The sequence below is a fragment of the Pecten maximus genome, chromosome 13 (genome assembly GCF_902652985.1).
Source record: "Pecten maximus chromosome 13, xPecMax1.1, whole genome shotgun sequence".
NCBI lineage: Eukaryota > Metazoa > Mollusca > Bivalvia > Pectinida > Pectinidae > Pecten > Pecten maximus.
Genome location: NC_047027.1, coordinates 7,193,613 through 7,214,923, shown reverse-complemented (window position 1 = coordinate 7,214,923; position 21,311 = coordinate 7,193,613). Strand labels below are relative to the sequence as shown.

At 40.5% G+C, this 21,311-nt stretch overlaps 1 protein-coding gene across 1 annotated transcript; it reads left to right on the top strand.

The window, feature by feature from the left end:
- Nucleotides 1–889: 889 nt before the first annotated feature.
- On the top strand, nucleotides 890–18,763 carry LOC117340388 (lachesin-like). Its single transcript, XM_033902150.1, has 6 exons — nucleotides 890–893; nucleotides 4,841–5,029; nucleotides 6,028–6,185; nucleotides 12,595–12,796; nucleotides 13,669–13,896; nucleotides 16,930–18,763. Exons 1-6 carry the CDS (start codon nucleotides 890–892, stop codon nucleotides 17,058–17,060), a joined length of 912 nt encoding a protein of 303 aa, XP_033758041.1. The 3' UTR covers nucleotides 17,061–18,763.
- Nucleotides 18,764–21,311: the final 2,548 nt, after the last annotated feature.

Sequence of the window (21,311 nt, the reverse complement as noted above, 5' to 3'; positions counted from 1 at the left end):
TAAGTACGATGACGTCATTGCTTGGAGCCACGGTAAGTAGGATGACGTCATCGCATGGAGCGAGGGTAAGTAGGATGACGTCAACCTTGGAGCCACGATAAGTAGGATGACGTCAACCTTGGAGTCACGATAAGTAGGATGACGTCAACCTTGGAACCACGGTAAGTACGATGACGTCATTGCTTGGAGCCACGGTAAGTAGGATGACGTCAACCTTGGAACAACGGTTAGTAGGATGACGTCATCATTAGAGTCGCGGTAGGAAGTATGATGTCAACCTTGGAGCCGCGGTAAGTAGGATGACGTCATCGCTTGGAACCACGGTTAGTAGGATGACGTCATCCATGGAGTCGCGGTAAGTAGTATGATGTCAACCTTGGAACTACGGTAAGTAGGATGACGTCATCGCTATAGTATGCACAAGTTCACAACAGGATTGCTATGTTAAAGGAAAAAATCTAGTCATGCTTCACTTCAGGAAATTTCTTTTCTTTTCTAGATTCTTGCCTTACTGGACTACAGGAAACGTCTTAAGGATGTCTTAGATTCTTGTCTTACTTGAATTTGTTAGGATCTCCGCAATTTAATTGACACTTTCAAGTGAAAAGACTTTATACATAACCTAAATTTAGAGTGTTCATGACTTTGTGGTCAATATAGTATTTTTTCAAGGTCATCAAGTGTCTTTTTCAATTCCGGAAAAAAATGTATTTGCTTAGTAAAAGTGACCACGGTTTTAGGAAACTACACTCTTTACTAAAATGATCCAATATAGCTTACATATTGTGTTGTACAGGTTCACTGGGCCAAATTCATATACAACGGAGATGAAAAGTCAACTGTGGACCTCAGCGAGGACGATAAGATTGTCCTACAAAACAGCGCCGCTATGGGTAGGTGTCTCATATTATAACCGTTTGAGTTGGTGTCTTTTAACTAATTTACATATTATAATCGTTTGAGTTGGTGTCTTTTAACTAATTTACATATTATAATCGTTTGAGTTGGTGTCTTTTAACTAATTTACATATTATAATCGTTTTAGTTGGTGTCTTTTAACTAATTTACATATTATAACCGTTTGAGTTGGTGTCTTTTAACTAATTTACATATTATAATCGTTTGAGTTGGTGTCTTTTAACTAATTTACATATTCTAAGCGTTTGAGTTGGTGTCTTTTAACTAATTTACATATTATAACCGTTTGAGTTGGTGTCTTTCAACTAATTTACATATTATAATCGTTTTAGTTGGTGTCTTTTAACTAATTTACATATTATAACCGTTTGAGTTGGTGTCTTTTAACTAATTTACATATTATAATCGTTTTAGTTGGTGTCTTTTAACTAATTTACATATTATAACCGTTTGAGTTGGTGTCTTTTAACTAATTTACATATTATAAATCGTTTGAGTTGGTGTCTTTTAACTAATTTACATATTATAATCGTTTGAGTTGGTGTCTTTTAACTAATTTACATATCATAACCGTTTGAGTTGGTGTCTTTTAACTAATTTACATACTATAATCGTTAATATACAGATATGATATATATGTTGTAAACATATGCCCTCGTGTCTTTCCCAAACCCTAGGGACTTAGTTTCTTGATTTTATTTTTGAAGCTCGTTGATATCCCAAACCATCTTAACCGTATGTAGCATAACTGAGCATCAACAACAAATAGAGCTAATAATGAATTACACAAGCTAATTAATTAGATGTTTGGTCAATTCCAAACGGGTGAGCGATACAGGCCTTCTTGGCCTCTTGTTTGATATCCCTAATCAGGCCCATGTCAGCCAGTCTGACGAAGTCACACCTGTAACATACTCCTTGTCCATTCCAAAAAAAATAGCATATCAAAGCACATTCAGTGATTCCGTATCACACGCACCGGACACCAATTAACAACTTGTCGCACAAATGTATTATTTCGCATTTACGGACTTTTGGGTGGGGAATGTGGCCTGTGGGTGTGGAAGACGGACCGTGGGGTAGGGACTACGGACTGTGAGGTCGGGGTTACGGTACGGTGGTAGGGACTACGGACTGAGGTCGGGGTTACGGTACGTGGGGTAGGGACTACGGACTGTGAGGTCGGGGTTACAGTACGTGGGTAGGGACTACGGACTGTGAGGTCGGGGTTACAGTACGTGGGTAGGGACTACGGACTATGAGGTCGGGGTTACGGTACGTGGGTAGGGACTACGGACTAAGAGGTCGGGGTTACGGTATGGTGGTAGGGACTACGGACTGAGGTCGGGGTTACGGTACGTGGGGTAGGGACTACATACTGTGAGGTCGGGGTTACGGTACGTGGGGTAGGGACTACGGACTGTGAGGTCGGGGTTACGGTACGTGGGGTAGGGACTACGGACTGTGAGGTCGGGGTTACGGTACGTGGGTAGGGACTACGGACTATGAGGTCGGGGTTACGGTACGTGGGTAGGGACTACGGACTATGAGGTCGGGGTTACGGTACGTGGGTAGGGACTACGGACTATGAGGTCGGGGTTACGGTACGCGGGTAGGGACTACGGACTATGAGGTCGGGGTTACGGTACGTGGGTAGAGACTACGGACTATGAGGTCGGGGTTACGGTACGTGGGGTAGGGACTATGAACTGTGAGGTCGGGGCTACGGTACGTTGGTAGGGACTACGGACTGTGAGGTCGGGGTTACGGTACGTGGGGTAGGGACTACGGACTGAGGTCGGGATTACGGTACGTGGGTAGGGACTACGGACTGTGAGGTCGGGGTTACGGTACGTGGGTAGGGACTACGGACTGTGAGGTCGGGGTTACGGTACGTGGGGTAGGGACTACGGACTGTGAGGTCGGGGTTACGGTACGTGGGTAGGGACTACGGACTATGAGGTCGGGGTTACGGTACGTGGGTAGGGACTACGGACTATGAGGTCGGGGTTACGGTACGTGGGTAGGGACTACGGACTGTGAGGTCGGGGTTACGGTACGTGGGTAGGGACTACGGACTGTGAGGTCGGGGTTACGGTACGTGGGTAGGGACTACGGACTGTGAGGTCGGGGTTACGGTACGTGGGGTAGGGACTACGGACTGTGAGGTCGGGGTTACGGTACGTGGGTAGGGACTACGGACTATGAGGTCGGGGTTACGGTACGTGGGTAGGGACTACGGACTGTGAGGTCGGGGTTACGGTACGTGGGTAGGGACTACGGACTGTGAGGTCGGGGTTACGGTACGTGGGTAGGGACTATGGACTGAGGTCGGGGTTACGGTACGTGGGTAGGGACTACGGACTGTGAGGTCGGGGTTACGGTACGGTGGTAGGGACTACGGACTGTGAGGTCGGGGTTACGGTACGTGGGTAGGGACTACAGACTGTGAGGTCGGGGTTACGGTACGTGGGTAGGGACTACGGACTGTGAGGTCGGGGTTACGGTACGTGGGTAGGGACTACGGACTTTGAGGTCGGGGTTACATTATGTGGGTAGGGACTACGGGCTGTGAGGTCGGGGTTACGGTACGTGGGGTAGGGACTACGGACTGTGAGGTCGGGGTTACGGTACGTGGGTAGGGACTACGGACTGTGAGGTCGGGGTTACGGTACGGTGGTAGGGACTACGGACTGTGAGGTCGGGGTTACGGTACGTGGGTAGGGACTATGGACTGAGGTCGGGGTTACGGTACGTGGGGTAGGGACTACGGACTGTTAGGTCGGGGTTACGGTACGTGGGGTAGGGACTATGAACTGTGAGGTCGGGGTTACGGTACGTGGGTAGGGACTACGGACTGTGAGGTCGGGGTTACGGTACGTGGGGTAGGGACTACGGACTGTGAGGTCGGGGTAACGGTACGTGGGTAGGGACTACGGACTTTGAGGTCGGGGTAACGGTACGTGGGTAGGGACTACGGACTGTGAGGTCGGGGTTACGGTACGTGGGTAGGGACTACGGACTGTGAGGTCGGGGTTACGGTACGTGGGTAGGGACTACATACTGTGAGGTCGGGGTTACGGTACGTGGGTAGGGACCACGGACTGTGAGGTCGGGGTTAAGGTACGTGGGGTAGGGACTACGGACTGTGAGGTCGGGGTTACGGTACGTGGGTAGGGACTACGGACTGTGAGGTCGGGGTTACGGTACGTGGGTAGGGACTACATACTGTGAGGTCGGGGTTACGGTACGTGGGTAGGGACCACGGACTGTGAGGTCGGGGTTAAGGTACGTGGGGTAGGGACTACGGACTGTGAGGTCGGGGTTACGGTACGTGGGTAGGGACTACGGACTGTGAGGTCGGGGTTACAGTATGTGGGGTAGGGACTACGGACTGTGAGGTCGGGGTTACGGTACGTGGGTAGGGACTACGGACTGTGAGGTCGGGGTTACGGTACGTGGGGTAGGGACTACGGACTGTGGGGTTGGGGTTACGGTACGTGGGTAGGGACTACGGACTGTGAGGTCGGGGTTACGGTACGTGGGTAGGGACTACGGACTGTGAGGTCGGGGTTACGGTACGTGGGTAGGGACTACGGACTGTGAGGTCGGGGTTACAGTATGTGGGTAGGGACTACGGACTGTGAGGTCGGGGTTACGGTACGTGGGTAGGGACTACGGACTGTGAGGTCGGAGTTACAGTATGTGGGTAGGGACTATAGACTGTGAGGTCGGGGTTACGGTACGTGGGTAGGGACTATAGACTGTGAGGTCGGGGTTACGGTACGTGGGTAGGGACTACGGACTGTGAGGTCGTGGTAACGGTACGTTGGTAGGAACTACGGACTGCTAGGTTGAGTATTTGAGCCTTCGCCCTATCTTTTCCTACCTCTCTCTAAGTTTTGCTCTAATCGTTTTACAGGGAAAAAGGAGGACCTCGGAGAACCAAAGTACTCAGTAAAGGTCATTGAGGACAAACTGAGATCGACCTTCATTCTGATGATCCGCTATCTAAAGGAGACAGACGCCGGGAACTACATGTGTTACATCAAAATTCAAAATACAGACTATACTGATTGGCCAAAGAAAATCGGGACACTTGTCGTTCAGGGTAAGGTCATGTCGGAGGTAGTAAGGTCATGTCAGAGGTAATATAAGGTCATGTCAGAGGTAATATAAGGTCATGTCGGAGGTTATAATGTCATGTCAGAGGTAATATAAGGTCATGTCAGAGGTAATATAAGGTCATGTCGGAGGTTATAATGTCATGTCAGAGGTAATATAAGGTCATGTCAGAGGTAATATAAGGTCATGTCGGAGGTTATAATGTCATGTCAGAGGTAATATAAGGTCATGTCGGAGGTAGTAAGGTCATGTCAGAGGTAATATAAGGTCATGTCAGAGGTTATAAGGTCATGTCAGAGGCAATAAAGTCACATAGCCAGCATTATATGGAGCATCTTGTAAACAATCAGAACTGTTTGTATTTTACATTCTAATTATAAGGCTTCAGTTCGTAAATGTGGATGGTCATCGGGAAACAGGATTTAAATGTCAAAGATGGATAGAAGTTTAAAGAGCATGTTTAGTAATGAAGATCATACAAAATAAATAACTTGGTTGGCCCAAGAACGTTTGTACGAATAGCTTTTACAACGATCCCAGACAAGAGTCTCGGTGACACAGGCATGGATAAGTGGAATTATTAATATGTAATTGATCATACGTTATTGATAACTAATGTACAGATTTCTCTCCAACTTAAGTTGGTTAAATGTTATACAGTAATGAGACACACAAAGATGTAGAAAGTCTGGTATCAATGTGCGATCTTAGGGCAGTGTATTTAAATAAATATCTAATTACAGTTACCCGAGAATTTGTTACAGTCTAGGGATATTTGGGTGTTCCCTTGTCTACACTGTACATTGCATATTTTGACGATTTTTTTTTTCTGGGAGGAGGCGGGGGGTGTGGTTACCATTAAGTAAAAATTTTACAACTCGATGTTCATTACAACACAAAGAGGTGTCGTTTTACCGAATGTTGATACTATATGTTGATGTACACACTAAAGTTTTACTCTTGTGTTGTTGCTATTGGTTACAGTGGCCCCAACTATCAACATAGTGGGCACCAGTGTGTATGAGGTCGTGGTCGGAGGGAGTCTCAACCTGTCCTGCTCAGCTTATGGCGTACCGTCTCCAAACATCACCTGGAAACGTGAGGACGGCGGGGAACTGAGCATGGGAGGCTTCCAGTACTGGGTGTGTAAAAAAAACTAATTACCACGGGACACTTCCAGTACTGGGTGTGTAAAAAAAACTAATTACCACGGGACACTTCCAGTACTGGGTGTGTAAAAAAAACTAATTACCACGGGACACTTCCAGTACTGGGTGTGTAAAAAACTAATTACCACGGGACACTTCCAGTACTGGGTGTGTAAAAAACTAATTACCACGGGACACTTCCGGTACTGGGTGTGTAAAAAAACTAATTACCACGGGACACTTCCAGTACTGGGTGTGTAAACAAACTAATTACCACGGGACACTTCCGGTACTGGGTGTGTAAAAAAACTAATTACCACGGGACACTTCCAGTACTGGGTGTGTAAACAAACTAATTACCACGGGACACTTCCAGTACTGGGTGTGTAAAAAAACTAATTACCATGGGACACTTCCAGTACTGGGTGTGTAAAAAAACTAATTACCACGGGACACTTCCAGTACTGGGTGTGTAAAAAAACTAATTACCATGGGACACTTCCAGTACTGGGTGTGTAAAAAAACTAATTACCATGGACACTTCCAGTACTGGGTGTGTAAAAAAACTAATTACCACGGGACACTTCCAGTACTGGGTGTGTAAAAAAAACTAATTACCACGGGACACTTCCAGTATTGGGTGTGTAAAAAAAATTAATTACCATGGGACACTTCCAGTACTGGGTGTGTAAAAAAACTAATTACCATGGACACTTCCAGTACTGGGTGTGTAAAAAAACTAATTACCACGGGACACTTCCAGTACTGGGTGTGTAAAAAAAACTAATTACCACGGGACACTTCCAGTATTGGGTGTGTAAAAAAAACTAATTACCACGGGACACTTCCAGTATTGGGTGTGTAAAAAAAACTAATTACCACGGGACACTTCCAGTACTGGGTGTGTAAAAAAACTAATTACCATGGGACACTTCCAGTACTGGGTGTGTAAAAAAACTAATTACCATGGGACACTTCCAGTACTGGGTGTGTAAAAAAACTAATTACCACGGGACACTTCCAGTATTGGGTGTGTAAAAAAACTAATTACCACGGGACACTTCCGGTACTGGGTGTGTAAAAAAAACTAATTACCACGGGACACTTCCAGTACTGGGTGTGTAAAAAAACTAATTACCATGGGACACTTGCAGTACTGGGTGTGTAAAAAAACTAATTACCATGGGACACTTCCAGTAATGGGGGTGTAAAAAAACTAATTACCACGGGACACTTCCAGTACTTGGTGTGTAAAAAACTAATTACCACGGGGCACTTCCAGTACTGGGTGTGTAAAATAACTAATTACCATGGGACACTTCCAGTACTGGGTGTGTAAAAAAACTAATTACCACGGGACACTTCCAGTACTGGGTGTGTAAAAAAACTAATTACCACGGGACACTTCCAGTACTGGGTGTGTAAAAAAACTAATTACCACGGGACACTTCCAGTACTGGGTGTGTAAAAACACTAATTACCACGGGACACTTCCAGTACTGGGTGTGTAAACAAACTAATTACCACGGGACACTTCCAGTACTGGGTGTGTAAAAACTCTAATTACCACGGGACACTTCCAGTACTGGGTGTGTAAAAAAACTAATTACCATGGGACACTTCCAGTACTGGGTGTGTAAAAAACTAATTACCATGGGACACTTCCAGTACTGGGTGTGTAAAAAAACTAATTACCACGGGACACTTCCAGTACTGGGTGTGTAAAAAAACTAATTACCACGGGACACTTCCAGTACTGGGTGTGTAAAAAAACTAATTACCACGGGACACTTCCAGTACTGGGTGTGTAAAAAAACTAATTACCATGGGACACTTCCAGTACTGGGTGTGTAAAAAAACTAATTACCATGGGACACTTCCAGTACTGGGTGTGTAAAAAAACTAATTACCACGGGACACTTCCAGTACTGGGTGTGTAAAAAAACTAATTACCACGGGACACTTCCAGTACTGGGTGTGTAAAAAAACTAATTACCACGGGACACTTCCAGTACTGGGTGTGTAAAAAAACTAATTACCATGGGACACTTCCAGTACTGGGTGTGTAAAAAACTAATTACCACGGACACTTCCAGTACTGGGTGTGTAAAAAAACTAATTACCACGAGACACTTCCAGTACTGGGTGTGTAAAAAAACTAATTACCATGGGACACTTCCAGTACTGGGTGTGTAAAAAAACTAATTACCACGGGACACTTCCAGTATTGGGTGTGTAAAAAAACTAATTACCACGGGACACTTCCAGTACTGGGTGTGTAAAAAAAACTAATTACCATGGGACACTTCCAGTACTGGGTGTGTAAAAAAACTAATTACCACGGGACACTTCCAGTATTGGGTGTGTAAAAAACTAATTACCATGGGACACTTCCAGTACTGGGTGTGTAAAAAAACTAATTACCATGGGACACTTCCAGTACTGGGTGTGTAAAAAAAACTAATTACCACGGGACACTTCCAATACTGGGTTTGTAAAAAAACTAATTACCATGGGACACTTCCAGTACTGGGTGTGTAAAAAAACTAATTACCACGGGACACTTCCAATACTGGGTGTGTAAAAAAACTAATTACCATGGGACACTTCCAGTACTGGGTGTGTAAAGAAACTAATTACCACGGGACACTTCCAGTACTGGGTGTGTAAAAAAACTAATTACCACGGACACTTCCAGTACTGGGTGTGTAAAAAAACTAATTACCACGGGACACTTCCAGTACGGGGTTTGTAAAAAAAACTAATTACCATGGGACACTTCCAGTACTGGGTGTGTAAAAAAACTAATTACCACGGGACACTTCCAGTACGGGGTTTGTAAAAAAACTAATTACCACGGGACACTTCCAGTACTGGGTGTGTAAAAAAACTAATTACCATGGGACACTTCCAGTACTGGGGGTGTAAAAAAACTAATTACCATGGGACACTTCCAGTACTGGGTGTGTAAAAAAAACTAATTACCATGGGACACTTCCAGTACTGGGTGTGTAAAAAAACTAATTACCATGGGACACTTCCAGTACTGGGTGTGTACAAAAAACTAATTACCACGGGACACTCCCAGTACTGGGTGTGTAAAAAAAAACTAATTACCACGGGACACTTCCAGTACTGGGTGTGTAAAAAAAACTAATTACCACGGGACACTTCCAGTACTGAGTGTGTAAAAAAACTAATTACCACGGGACACTTCCAGTACTGGGTGTGTAAAAAACTAATTACCACGGGACACTTCCAGTACTGGGGGTGTAAAAAAAATAATTACCATGGGACACTTCCAGTACTGGGGGTGTAAAAAAAATAATTACCATGGGACACTTCCAGTACTGGGTGTGTAAAAAACTAATTACCACGGGACACTTCCAGTACTGGGGGTGTAAAAAAAACTAATTACCATGTGACACTTCCAGTACTGGGTGTGTAAAAAAAATAATTACCATGGGACACTTCCAGTACTGGGTGTGTAAAAAAACTAATTACCACGGGACACTTCCAGTACTGGGTGTGTAAAAAAACTAATTACCACGGGACACTTCCAGTACTGGGTGTGTAAAAAACTAATTACCACGGGACACTTCCAGTACTGAGTGTGTAAAAAAAACTAATTACCACGGGACACTTCCAGTACTGGGGGTGTAAAAAACTAATTACCACGGGACACTTCCAGTACTGGGTGTGTAAAAAAAACTAATTACCACGGGACACTTCCAGTACTGGGTGTGTAAAAAAAAACTAATTACCACGGGACACTTCCAGTACTGGGTGTGTAAAAAAAATAATTACCACGGGACACTTCCAGTACTGGGTGTGTAAAAAAACTAATTACCACGGGACACTTCCAGTACTGGGTGTGTAAAAAAATAATTACCACGGGACACTTCCAGTACTGGGTGTGTAAAAAAACTAATTACCACGGGACACTTCCAGTACTGGGTGTGTAAAAAAACTAATTACCACGGGACACTTCCAGTACTGGGTGTGTAAAAAAACTAATTACCATGGGACACTTCCAGTACTGGGTGTGTAAAAAAACTAATTACCATGGGACACTTCCAGTACTGGGTGTGTACAAAAAACTAATTACCACGGGACACTCCCAGTACTGGGTGTGTAATAAAAAACTAATTACCACGGGACACTTCCAGTACTGGGTGTGTAAAAAAAACTAATTACCACGGGACACTTCCAGTACTGAGTGTGTAAAAAAACTAATTACCACGGGACACTTCCAGTACTGGGTGTGTAAAAAACTAATTACCACGGGACACTTCCAGTACTGGGGGTGTAAAAAAAATAATTACCATGGGACACTTCCAGTACTGGGGGTGTAAAAAAAATAATTACCATGGGACACTTCCAGTACTGGGTGTGTAAAAAACTAATTACCACGGGACACTTCCAGTACTGGGGGTGTAAAAAAAACTAATTACCATGTGACACTTCCAGTACTGGGTGTGTAAAAAAAATAATTACCATGGGACACTTCCAGTACTGGGTGTGTAAAAAAAACTAATTACCACGGGACACTTCCAGTACTGGGTGTGTAAAAAAACTAATTACCACGGGACACTTCCAGTACTGGGTGTGTAAAAAACTAATTACCACGGGACACTTCCAGTACTGAGTGTGTAAAAAAAACTAATTACCACGGGACACTTCCAGTACTGGGGGTGTAAAAAACTAATTACCACGGGACACTTCCAGTACTGGGTGTGTAAAAAAAACTAATTACCACGGGACACTTCCAGTACTGGGTGTGTAAAAAAAACTAATTACCACGGGACACTTCCAGTACTGGGTGTGTAAAAAAACTAATTACCACGGGACACTTCCAGTACTGGGTGTGTAAAAAAACTAATTACCACGGGACACTTCCAGTACTGGGTGTGTAAAAAAAATAATTACCACGGGACACTTCCAGTACTGGGTGTGTAAAAAAACTAATTACCACGGGACACTTCCAGTACTGGGTGTGTAAAAAAACTAATTACCACGGGACACTTCCAGTACTGGGTGTGTAAAAAAACTAATTACCATGGACACTTCCAGTACTGGGTGTGTAAAAAAAATAATTACCACGGGACACTTCCAGTACTGGGTGTGTAAAAAAACTAATTACCACGGGACACTTCCAGTACTGGGTGTGTAAAAAACTAATTACCATGGGACACTTCCAGTACTGGGTGTGTAAAAAAACTAATTACCATGGGACACTTCCAGTACTGGGTGTGTAAAAAAAACTAATTACCACGGGACACTTCCAATACTGGGTGTGTAAAAAAACTAATTACCACGGGACACTTCCAATACTGGGTTTGTAAAAAAAACTAATTACCATGGGACACTTCCAGTACTGGGTGTGTAAAAAAACTAATTACCACGGGACACTTCCAATACTGGGTGTGTAAAAAAACTAATTACCATGGGACACTTCCAGTACTGGGTGTGTACAAAAAACTAATTACCACGGGACACTCCCAGTACTGGGTGTGTAAAAAAAAACGAATTACCACGGGACACTTCCAGTACTGGGTGTGTAAAAAAAAACTAATTGCCACGGGACACTTCCAGTACTGAGTGTGTAAAAAAACTAATTACCACGGGACACTTCCAGTACTGGGTGTGTAAAAAACTAATTACCACGGGACACTTCCAGTACTGGGGGTGTAAAAAAAATAATTACCATGGGACACTTCCAGTACTGGGGGTGTAAAAAAAATAATTACCATGGGACACTTCCAGTACTGGGTGTGTAAAAAAACTAATTACCACGGGACACTTCCAGTACTGGGTGTGTAAAAAAACTAATTACCATGGACACTTCCAGTACTGGGTGTGTAAAAAAAATAATTACCACGGGACACTTCCAGTACTGGGTGTGTAAAAAAAATAATTACCACGGGACACTTCCAGTACTGGGTGTGTAAAAAAACTAATTACCATGGGACACTTCCAGTACGGGGTTTGTAAAAACAAAATGACCATGGTTGCTTCCAGTACTTGGTTTGTACAAACAAACAAAAAACAAAACAAAAACAAAATCTTTGATTAGGTGCTTCAGCTTCACAGACGTCAATACGTATATTCATTGAATCTTAATCTAAATTTATTTAAACAGGTTTATTTGAGGCTTAGTTCAAAATTTTATTTTTTGAATTTTTTTTTATTTTTTTCATTCACTCAAAAACGTATCAGACAATCGCCATGAACAATATCACACTTTTCTAGGACATGATTGCGGTTAAACATCCGTGTTTCCAAAGCATTCCTTGGTGTGTCTGCACTTGTTACAAACGTTTTAGAGATTTTGTCGTTGGCACCATCGTATCTTTTATTGTATCGGAGTAAATAAACATTCTGGCGTCCATTATCTCCGCAGGGTGCCACTCTGTACCTCAAAAACATCCAAAAGGAGGACCAAGGGAACCACATATGTGTGGCCGACAACTCCGTGAGGCCACCTGACAGTTACACCGTCCAGATCAAAGTCTTCTACGCTCCAACATGTCGGTCGGTCCAGAATTCTGTTGGGCAGGCGCAGAACCGACGTTTCAACGCCAAACTCGAATGTATCATCGAAGGTACGTTTGGTTTAACGTCTCAGTTTGTGTTTCTTTAGGTTGACTCCATTGTGTGTTAGAGTTAAGGTTGTATGCTACCTTACACATTATATGTATAATTTGTGTTATAGTTAAGGTTGTATGCTACCTAACGCATTACATAAGTTAGACAACTGACAACCTGTGCTCCGTATAATTGATGAATCAGTTAAAAGGCTTGTTTAATTGTCATGAAAGTCAGTCTAAAGCTACTAAAGTTCAAATAAAGGAAATAATAATCTTCTATAAGGAATAGTTAACACTGGCGCTTAAAATTCCTGATATCTGAATCAGGATAATAGGAGGTTTCGAAAGGGGGCACGTGTGTATGTGTGTGGGTGGGGGGGTGGGGCAGGATATGCAACACCTGGAGTACATGTGCTACCCCAGTTTGGGAAAGTATTGATGAAAAGGTATACTCACTTTAACAAGTAATTATTTCAAAGCTTATCGGGAGAACGATACGAAATGATACAAACTGACTACTCTCAGAGACATTTTAGTCAACTTACGATCTGGGAAATGTTTTATAATGAACATGATGAATCAAGAATTCATTGGCCCCAATGATAATAATTCCAAGATCCAAGGTGTGAGGTTCCCGATCCCTACCCAGGGCAGTTTGTGTTTCTTAGGAAGGCTACGGTTGTCTTCTTTTGCAAAACAATATATCCAAAACGTCACAATAGTGTCCAAGGAGCTCCGTGGGGTAGCCACAAGCTACTACAGATATCCCCGCAATAAAATACACAGACTGTGCTTACTGAACAAAATGTTGTCTTGACTGATCGATTCTAATATAACGATAATAACATGTGATCAGTCAACTAGAACCATATTTATTTACCACACAGGTCATCCGGAACCGTATATGTTTTGGGAGAGATACGAAAACACCAAACGCATGGAAATCCAAGATGATGTCAACTATGAGACACATAAATTGTCAGGCAATCAGAACTCACTGGAACAAATGTGGTACTCGCTGCTCGTGAAGAACGTGCAAGCAAACGACTACGCCGACTATTGGTGCGTCGCGGTAAACAAGTACGGCTCGTGCGAATCGAAATTCGCACTCTTTGGTAAGTTTTTGATGACTGTAAGTTGTTGTACCATGACGGTAAGTTGTTGTACCATGACGGTAAGTTGTTGTATCATGACGGTAAGTTGTTGTACCGTGACAGTAAGTTGCTGTACCGTGATAGTAAGTTGTTATACCATGACAGTAAGTTTTTGTACCATGACGGTAAGTTGTTGTATCATGACGGTAAGTTGTTGTACCATGACGGTAAGTTGTTGTACCGTGACAGTAAGTTGTTGTATCATGACGGTAAGTTGTTGTACCATGACAGTAAGTTGTTGTACCATGACGGTAAGTTGTTGTATCATGACGGTAAGTTGTTGTACCATGACGGTAAGTTGTTGTACCATGACGGTAAGTTGTTGTACCATGACGGTAAGTTGTTGTATCATGACTGTAAGTTGTTGTACCATAACGGTAAGTTGTTGTACCATGACGGTAAGTTGTTGTACCGTGACAGTAAGTTGTTGTATCATGACGGTTTGTTGTTGTACCGTGACGGTAAGTTGTTGTATCATGACGGTAAGTTGTTGTACCGTGACGGTAAGTTGTTGTATCATGACGGTAAGTTGTTGTATCATGACGGTAAGTTGTTGTACCATGACGGTAAGTTGTTGTATCATGACGGTAAGTTGTTGTATCATGACGGTAAGTTGTTGTACCATGACGGTAAGTTGTTGTATCATGACGGTAAGTTGTTGTATCATGACGGTAAGTTGTTGTATCATGACGGTAAGTTGTTGTACCGTGACAGTAAGTTGTTGTATCATGACAGTAAGTTGTTGTACCATGACGGTAAGTTGTTGTACCATGACAGTAAGTTGTTGTATCATGACAGTAAGTTGTTGTACCATGACGGTAAGTTGTTGTACCATGACAGTAAGTTGTTGTACCATGACAGTAAGTTGTTGTACCATGACGGTAAGTTGTTGTACCATGACAGTAAGTTGTTGTATCATGATGGTAAGTTGTTGTATCATGACAGTAAGTTGTTGTATCATGACGGTAAGTTGTTGTACCATGACAGTAAGTTGTTGTACCGTGACGGTAAGTTGTTGTACCATGACAGTAAGTTGTTGTACCATGACGGTAAGTTGTTGTACCATGACAGTAAGTTGTTGTATCATGACAGTAAGTTGTTGTATCATGACGGTAAGTTGTTGTATCATGACAGTAAGTTGTTGTATCATGACGGTAAGTTGTTGTACCATGACGGTAAGTTGTTGTACCGTGACGGTAAGTTGTTGTACCATGACAGTAAGTTGTTGTACCATGACAGTAAGTTGTTGTACCATGACGGTAAGTTGTTGTATCATGACGGTAAGTTGTTGTATCATGACGGTAAGTTGTTGTATCATGACAGTAAGTTGTTGTATCATGACGGTAAGTTGTTGTACCATGACGGTAAGTTGTTGTACCATGACAGTAAGTTGTTGTATCATGACGGTAAGTTGTTGTACCATGACGGTAAGTTGTTGTATCATGACGGTAAGTTGTTGTACCATGACGGTAAGTTGTTGTACCGTGACAGTAAGTTGTTGTATCATGACGGTAAGTTGTTGTATCATGACGGTAAGTTGTTGTATCATGACGGTAAGTTGTTGTACCGTGACAGTAAGTTGTTGTACCGTGACGGTAAGTTGTTGTACCATGACAGTAAGTTGCTGTATCATGACGGTAAGTTATTGTATCATGACGGTAAGTTGTTGTACCGTGACAGTAAGTTGTTGTACCGTGACAGTAAGTTGTTGTACCATGGCGGTAAGTTGTTGTACCGTGACAGTAAGTTGTTGTACCATGACGGTAAGTTGTTGTATCATGACGGTAAGTTGTTGTATCATGACGGTAAGTTGTTGTACCATGACGGTAAGTTGTTGTACCGTGACAGTAAGTTGTTGTACCATGACGGTAAGTTGTTGTATCATGACGGTAAGTTGTTGTATCATGACGGTAAGTTGTTGTACCATGACGGTAAGTTGTTGTATCATGACGGTAAGTTGTTGTACCATGACGGTAAGTTGTTGTACCATGACAGTAAGTTGTTGTATCATGACGGTAAGTTGTTGTATCATGACGGTAAGTTGTTGTACCATGACAGTAAGTTGTTGTATCATGACGGTAAGTTGTTGTACCATGACAGTAAGTTGTTGTACCATGACGGTAAGTTGTTGTACCGTGACAGTAAGTTGTTGTACCATGACGGTAAGTTGTTGTACCATGACGGTAAGTTGTTGTATCATGACGGTAAGTTGTTGTACCTTGACGTTAAGTTGTTGTACCATGACGGTAAGTTGTTGTACCATGACGGTAAGTTGTTGTACCATGACGGTAAGTTGTTGTACCATGACGGTAAGTTGTTGTATCATGACGGTAAGTTGTTGTACCATGACGGTAAGTTGTTGTACCATGACGGTAAGTTGTTGTATCATGACGGTAAGTTGTTGTACCATGACGGTAAGTTGTTGTATCATGACGGTAAGTTGTTGTATCATGACAGTAAGTTGTTGTACCGTGACAGTAAGTTGTTGTATCATGACGGTAAGTTGTTGTATCATGACGGTAAGTTGTTGTATCATGACAGTAAGTTGTTGTACCGTGACATTAAGTTGTTGTACCGTGACAGTAAGTTGTTGTACCGTGACAGTAAGTTGTACCGTGACAGTAAGTTGTTGTATCATGACGGTTTGTTGCTTGTGAGGGTAAGATAGACATGTGTGGACCACATATGTTTTGTGTAGACTACATAGTCGTTTGTGGACCAGATATGACAGCATCAATGAAATAACCCTTTGAGTTTTATTCGTCCATCGTATTTTAAATTCTTTTTTTTTCTGAAAATTATCTCCCTTGATAGAACATCTATACTAGTCACCTTCAGCACGGTCCTGATACTTGATATGTTTTTCTTTTTAAAGTGACTGTCGTTTTTAGACTACTGCTAGGATGTGTCAATTATTTGTTGAATTATAAAATGCCTTTAGCACAAAACTGGTCCGGTTGACTTTATTTGTAGAGGTATTTGTGATATTTTCAGAAACCATGGAATGTCAAGGCTTCAACTGTCCATCCCTTAAAACCTCGGGATCCAATCAAAATATCGCTTACTTCCTGCCTTCGGTATTCGCTGCAGTATGTGTCACTTTCATTCATTGGATGCTACTGTAAAGTGCTTGGAACTTGTGAATCATACGTGAACCATGGAGAATGAAAGAAACCGGGACGAAAACGGAAGCTCTTCTGAAAATTGGGTGTATAAGTACGTGTATAAATAAGTTATAACCATCACGGCTGTTGTTTATTGAGGAAAATCAAACGAGTGATAATTTGACGGCCTACAAATACAATAATTACATATAGTCGTCCTGGTGAAACAGTTTGGATATATGTCGATAATTATCATTTAGGGTTAAGAGTTCGTTGGAAAGATGTATAGAAGTTTTAAAAGAAACAAAATGTTTTGTCAAACAATTTCTTGAAATAATTAAGATGCAATTTTAAAAAGAAGACTAAGATTTTCTGTTCATGAATAATTGATTATTATGCAGGGAAATAAAACAAATGGCATCCGATATATTTACCTCTCTCTCTTATTGCCCTTAAAAGACCATTATCGTAAATTCAGATGCCATTCATATCAACTGTAAACAGCATGGCCTATCTGTAAACATCGTTGGAACCAGAATCAAAAAACACAAAAGATAAAAAGTATATCACTGTGTAATGAGTTCTTAAAGATTAATCACCACTGAAATTTTGAATGGTTATACATCAAAATAGTAAATGATTGCCAATTGCTAGGTATCACCGTTATTTCCATATGCATTCCTATCGACTAAGAATGCATAGTTATTTAAAGTTTAATCAATTTCATAATTGATCAATGAAACACAACTTCAAAACTGCAAAATTTCGAAACATACGTTCAACATTGTTCATAGTCAGGAACATCAAAACACTTTTCAAATCATATGTAAGAGAAATGCGGTGAACTTATTACGGACAAGACTAGTTTATCATTCTATATATATATATATATAAGTGTACCATTTTATCTTTTGACTTCAGTAACATCCATACATTTATCACATCAATTTTATTATATATTATACATGTATATTATAACCCTTTCTGTCATGTAATACGTGTAATGCAATCATCACCATATGACGAATGTGTAATAACACTGTTGTAAAACCACAACACACGTGTAATAACACTGTTGTAAAACCACAACACACGTGTAATAACACTATTGTAAAACAACTACACACGTTTAATAACACTATTGTAAATCCATCACACACGTGTAATAATACTATTGTAAAACCATCACACACGTGTAATAACACTATTGTAAAACCATCACACACGTGTAATAACACTATTGTAAAACCATCACACACGTGTAATAACACTATTGTAAAACCATCACACACGTGTAATAACACTGTTGTAAAACCACAACACACGTGTAATAACACTATTGTAAAACCATCACACACGTGTAATAACACTATTGTAAAACCACAACACACGTGTAATAACACTATTGTAATACCACTACACACGTGTAATAACACTTGTAAAACCATCACACAAGTGTAATAACACTATTGTAAAACCATCACACACGTGTAATAACACTGTTGTAAAACCACAACACACGTGTAATAACATTATTGTAAAACCACTACACACGTGTAATAACACTTTTGTAAAACCACTACACACGTGTAATAACACTTTTGTAAAACCACTACACACGTGCAATAACACTATTGTAAAACCACTACACACGTGTAATAACACTATTGTAAAACCACTACACACGTGTAATAACACTATTGTAAAACCACTACACACGTGTAATAACACTTTTAAAACCACTACACACGTGTAATAACACTATTGTAAAACCACAACACACGTGTAATAACACTATTGTAAAACCACAACACACGTGTAATAACACTTGTAAAACCACAACACACGTGTAATAACACTATTGTAAAACCACTACACACGTGTAATAACACTTGTAAAACCACAACACACGTGTAATAACACTATTGTAAAACCACAACACACGTGTAATAACACTATTGTAAAACCACAACACACGTGTAATAAAACTATTGTAAAACCACTACACACGTGTAATAACACTTGTAAAACCACAACACACGTGTAATAACACTATTGTAAAACCACAACACACGTGTAATAACACTTGTAAAACCACAACACACGTGTAATAACACTATTGTAAAACCACTACACACGTGTAATAACACTATTGTAAAACCACTACACACGTGTAATAACACTATTGTAAAACCATCACACACGTGTAATAACACTATTGTAAAACCACTACACACGTGTAATAACACTATTGTAAAACCATCACACACGTGTAATAACACTATTGTAAAACCACAACACACGTGTAATAACAGTGCAATAACACTTTTGTAAAACCACTACACACGTGCAATAACACTTTTGTAAAACCACTACACACGTGTAATAACATTATTGTAAAACCATTACACACTTGTAATAACACTTTTGTAAAACCACTACACACGTGCAATAACACTTTTGTAAAACCACAACACACTTGTAATAACACTATTTTAAAACCATTACACTCTTGTAATAACACTTTTGTAAAACCACTACACACGTGTAATAACACTTTTGTAAAACCACTACACACGTGTAATAACACTATTGTAAAACCACTACACACGTGTAATAACACTATTGTAAAACCACAACACACGTGTAATAACACTATTGTAAAACCATCACACACGTGTAATAACACTATTGTAAAACCACTACACACGTGTAATAACACTATTGTAAAACCATCACACACGTGTAATAACACTATTGTAAAACCACAACACACGTGTAATAACACTATTGTAAAACCACAACACACGTGCAATAACACTTTGTAAAACCACTACACACGTGCAATAACACTTTTGTAAAACCACTACACACGTGTAATAACATTATTGTAAAACCATTACACACTTGTAATAACACTTTTGTAAAACCACTACACACGTGCAATAACACTTTTGTAAAACCACAACACACTTGTAATAACACTATTTTAAAACCATTACACTCTTGTAATAACACTTTTGTAAAACCACTACACACGTGTAATAACACTATTGTAAAACCACTACACACGTGTAATAGCACTATTGTAAAACCACAACACACGTGTAATAACACTATTGTAAAACCACTACACACGTGTAATAACACTTTTGTAAAACCACTACACACGTGCAATAACACTTTTGTAAAACCACTACACACGTGTAATAACATTATTGTAAAACCATTACACACGTGTAATAACACTTTTGTAAAACCACTACACACGTGTAATAACACTTTTGTAAAACCACTACACACCTCTCTATAAGAAGTCGTGCCATTTGCCTATAGAGGCTAAAATTCATCTGTCCTATGGGAAGGATGTTCAGGATTTCGTTGATATTTTTATTAATACTTTATTATTATTATTATTCATATAAAGAGAATCTTAAACTTTTGTCAATATACAGCAATTATTATATCTCGGCTCATCAATGAAAACGTTTGATTCCTTATTATACATCACCACTGTGCGGATCTGTAGCTGTTTTATTCCGGTGTCTTAATCGTAATTTTAGGCAATTTTTATTCTTATTTTTTTGTTATATTTTCAATGATGACGTAAAAACTAATCATTCCACAATATCGCGACGTATTCTGCTTTCTAGAAACGAAATATCAATTATTATACAAAAAACTATTAATTCCATGACATCGATATGAATACTTATTTTCACGACATCCCTGCTTATTCTACTTCAGGAACATTAATTCTACAACAGCATCGCTTATTTTGCTGTAAAGATATGAAATATCAATTATCATATAAAAACAAATTACATGACGTCACATCTTATTCTACTATTGGAGTATGAAAACATATCAACTAGCATGTAAAAACTATTAATTCCAAATATATGATATATCAATTACTATATCAAAACAAATTCCTCGATGTCACCGCTTATTCTACTATTGGAACATGAAATATCAATTATTACAGAAAAACTCTTACATTTTGTTATTCCAAAACGCCATTGCTTATTCAAATATCAATATCAAAGTAGCACCTCAATGCAATTCTAAAATAAACAAAACCGACATCAATACGTAACAAACAGAATATCAATTTTTATACAAAAACAAGTTCTCTGACATCGATAACAATACTTATTTTACAATAAAATACGAAATATCAATTATTACATGAAAATATTAATTCTTCATCACTGCTTATTTTGCTATGAATGTATGAAATATCAATTGTTATATATAAACGATTATTTC

Excerpts from the sequence above, each read along its gene's own strand:
- LOC117340388 (XM_033902150.1), top strand. Across the intron at positions 5,030-6,027 it reads CGGGACACTTGTCGTTCAGG|TGGCCCCAACTATCAACATA; the intron begins GTAAGGTCATGT and ends TATTGGTTACAG. Across the intron at positions 6,186-12,594 it reads TGGGAGGCTTCCAGTACTGG|GGTGCCACTCTGTACCTCAA; the intron begins GTGTGTAAAAAA and ends TTATCTCCGCAG.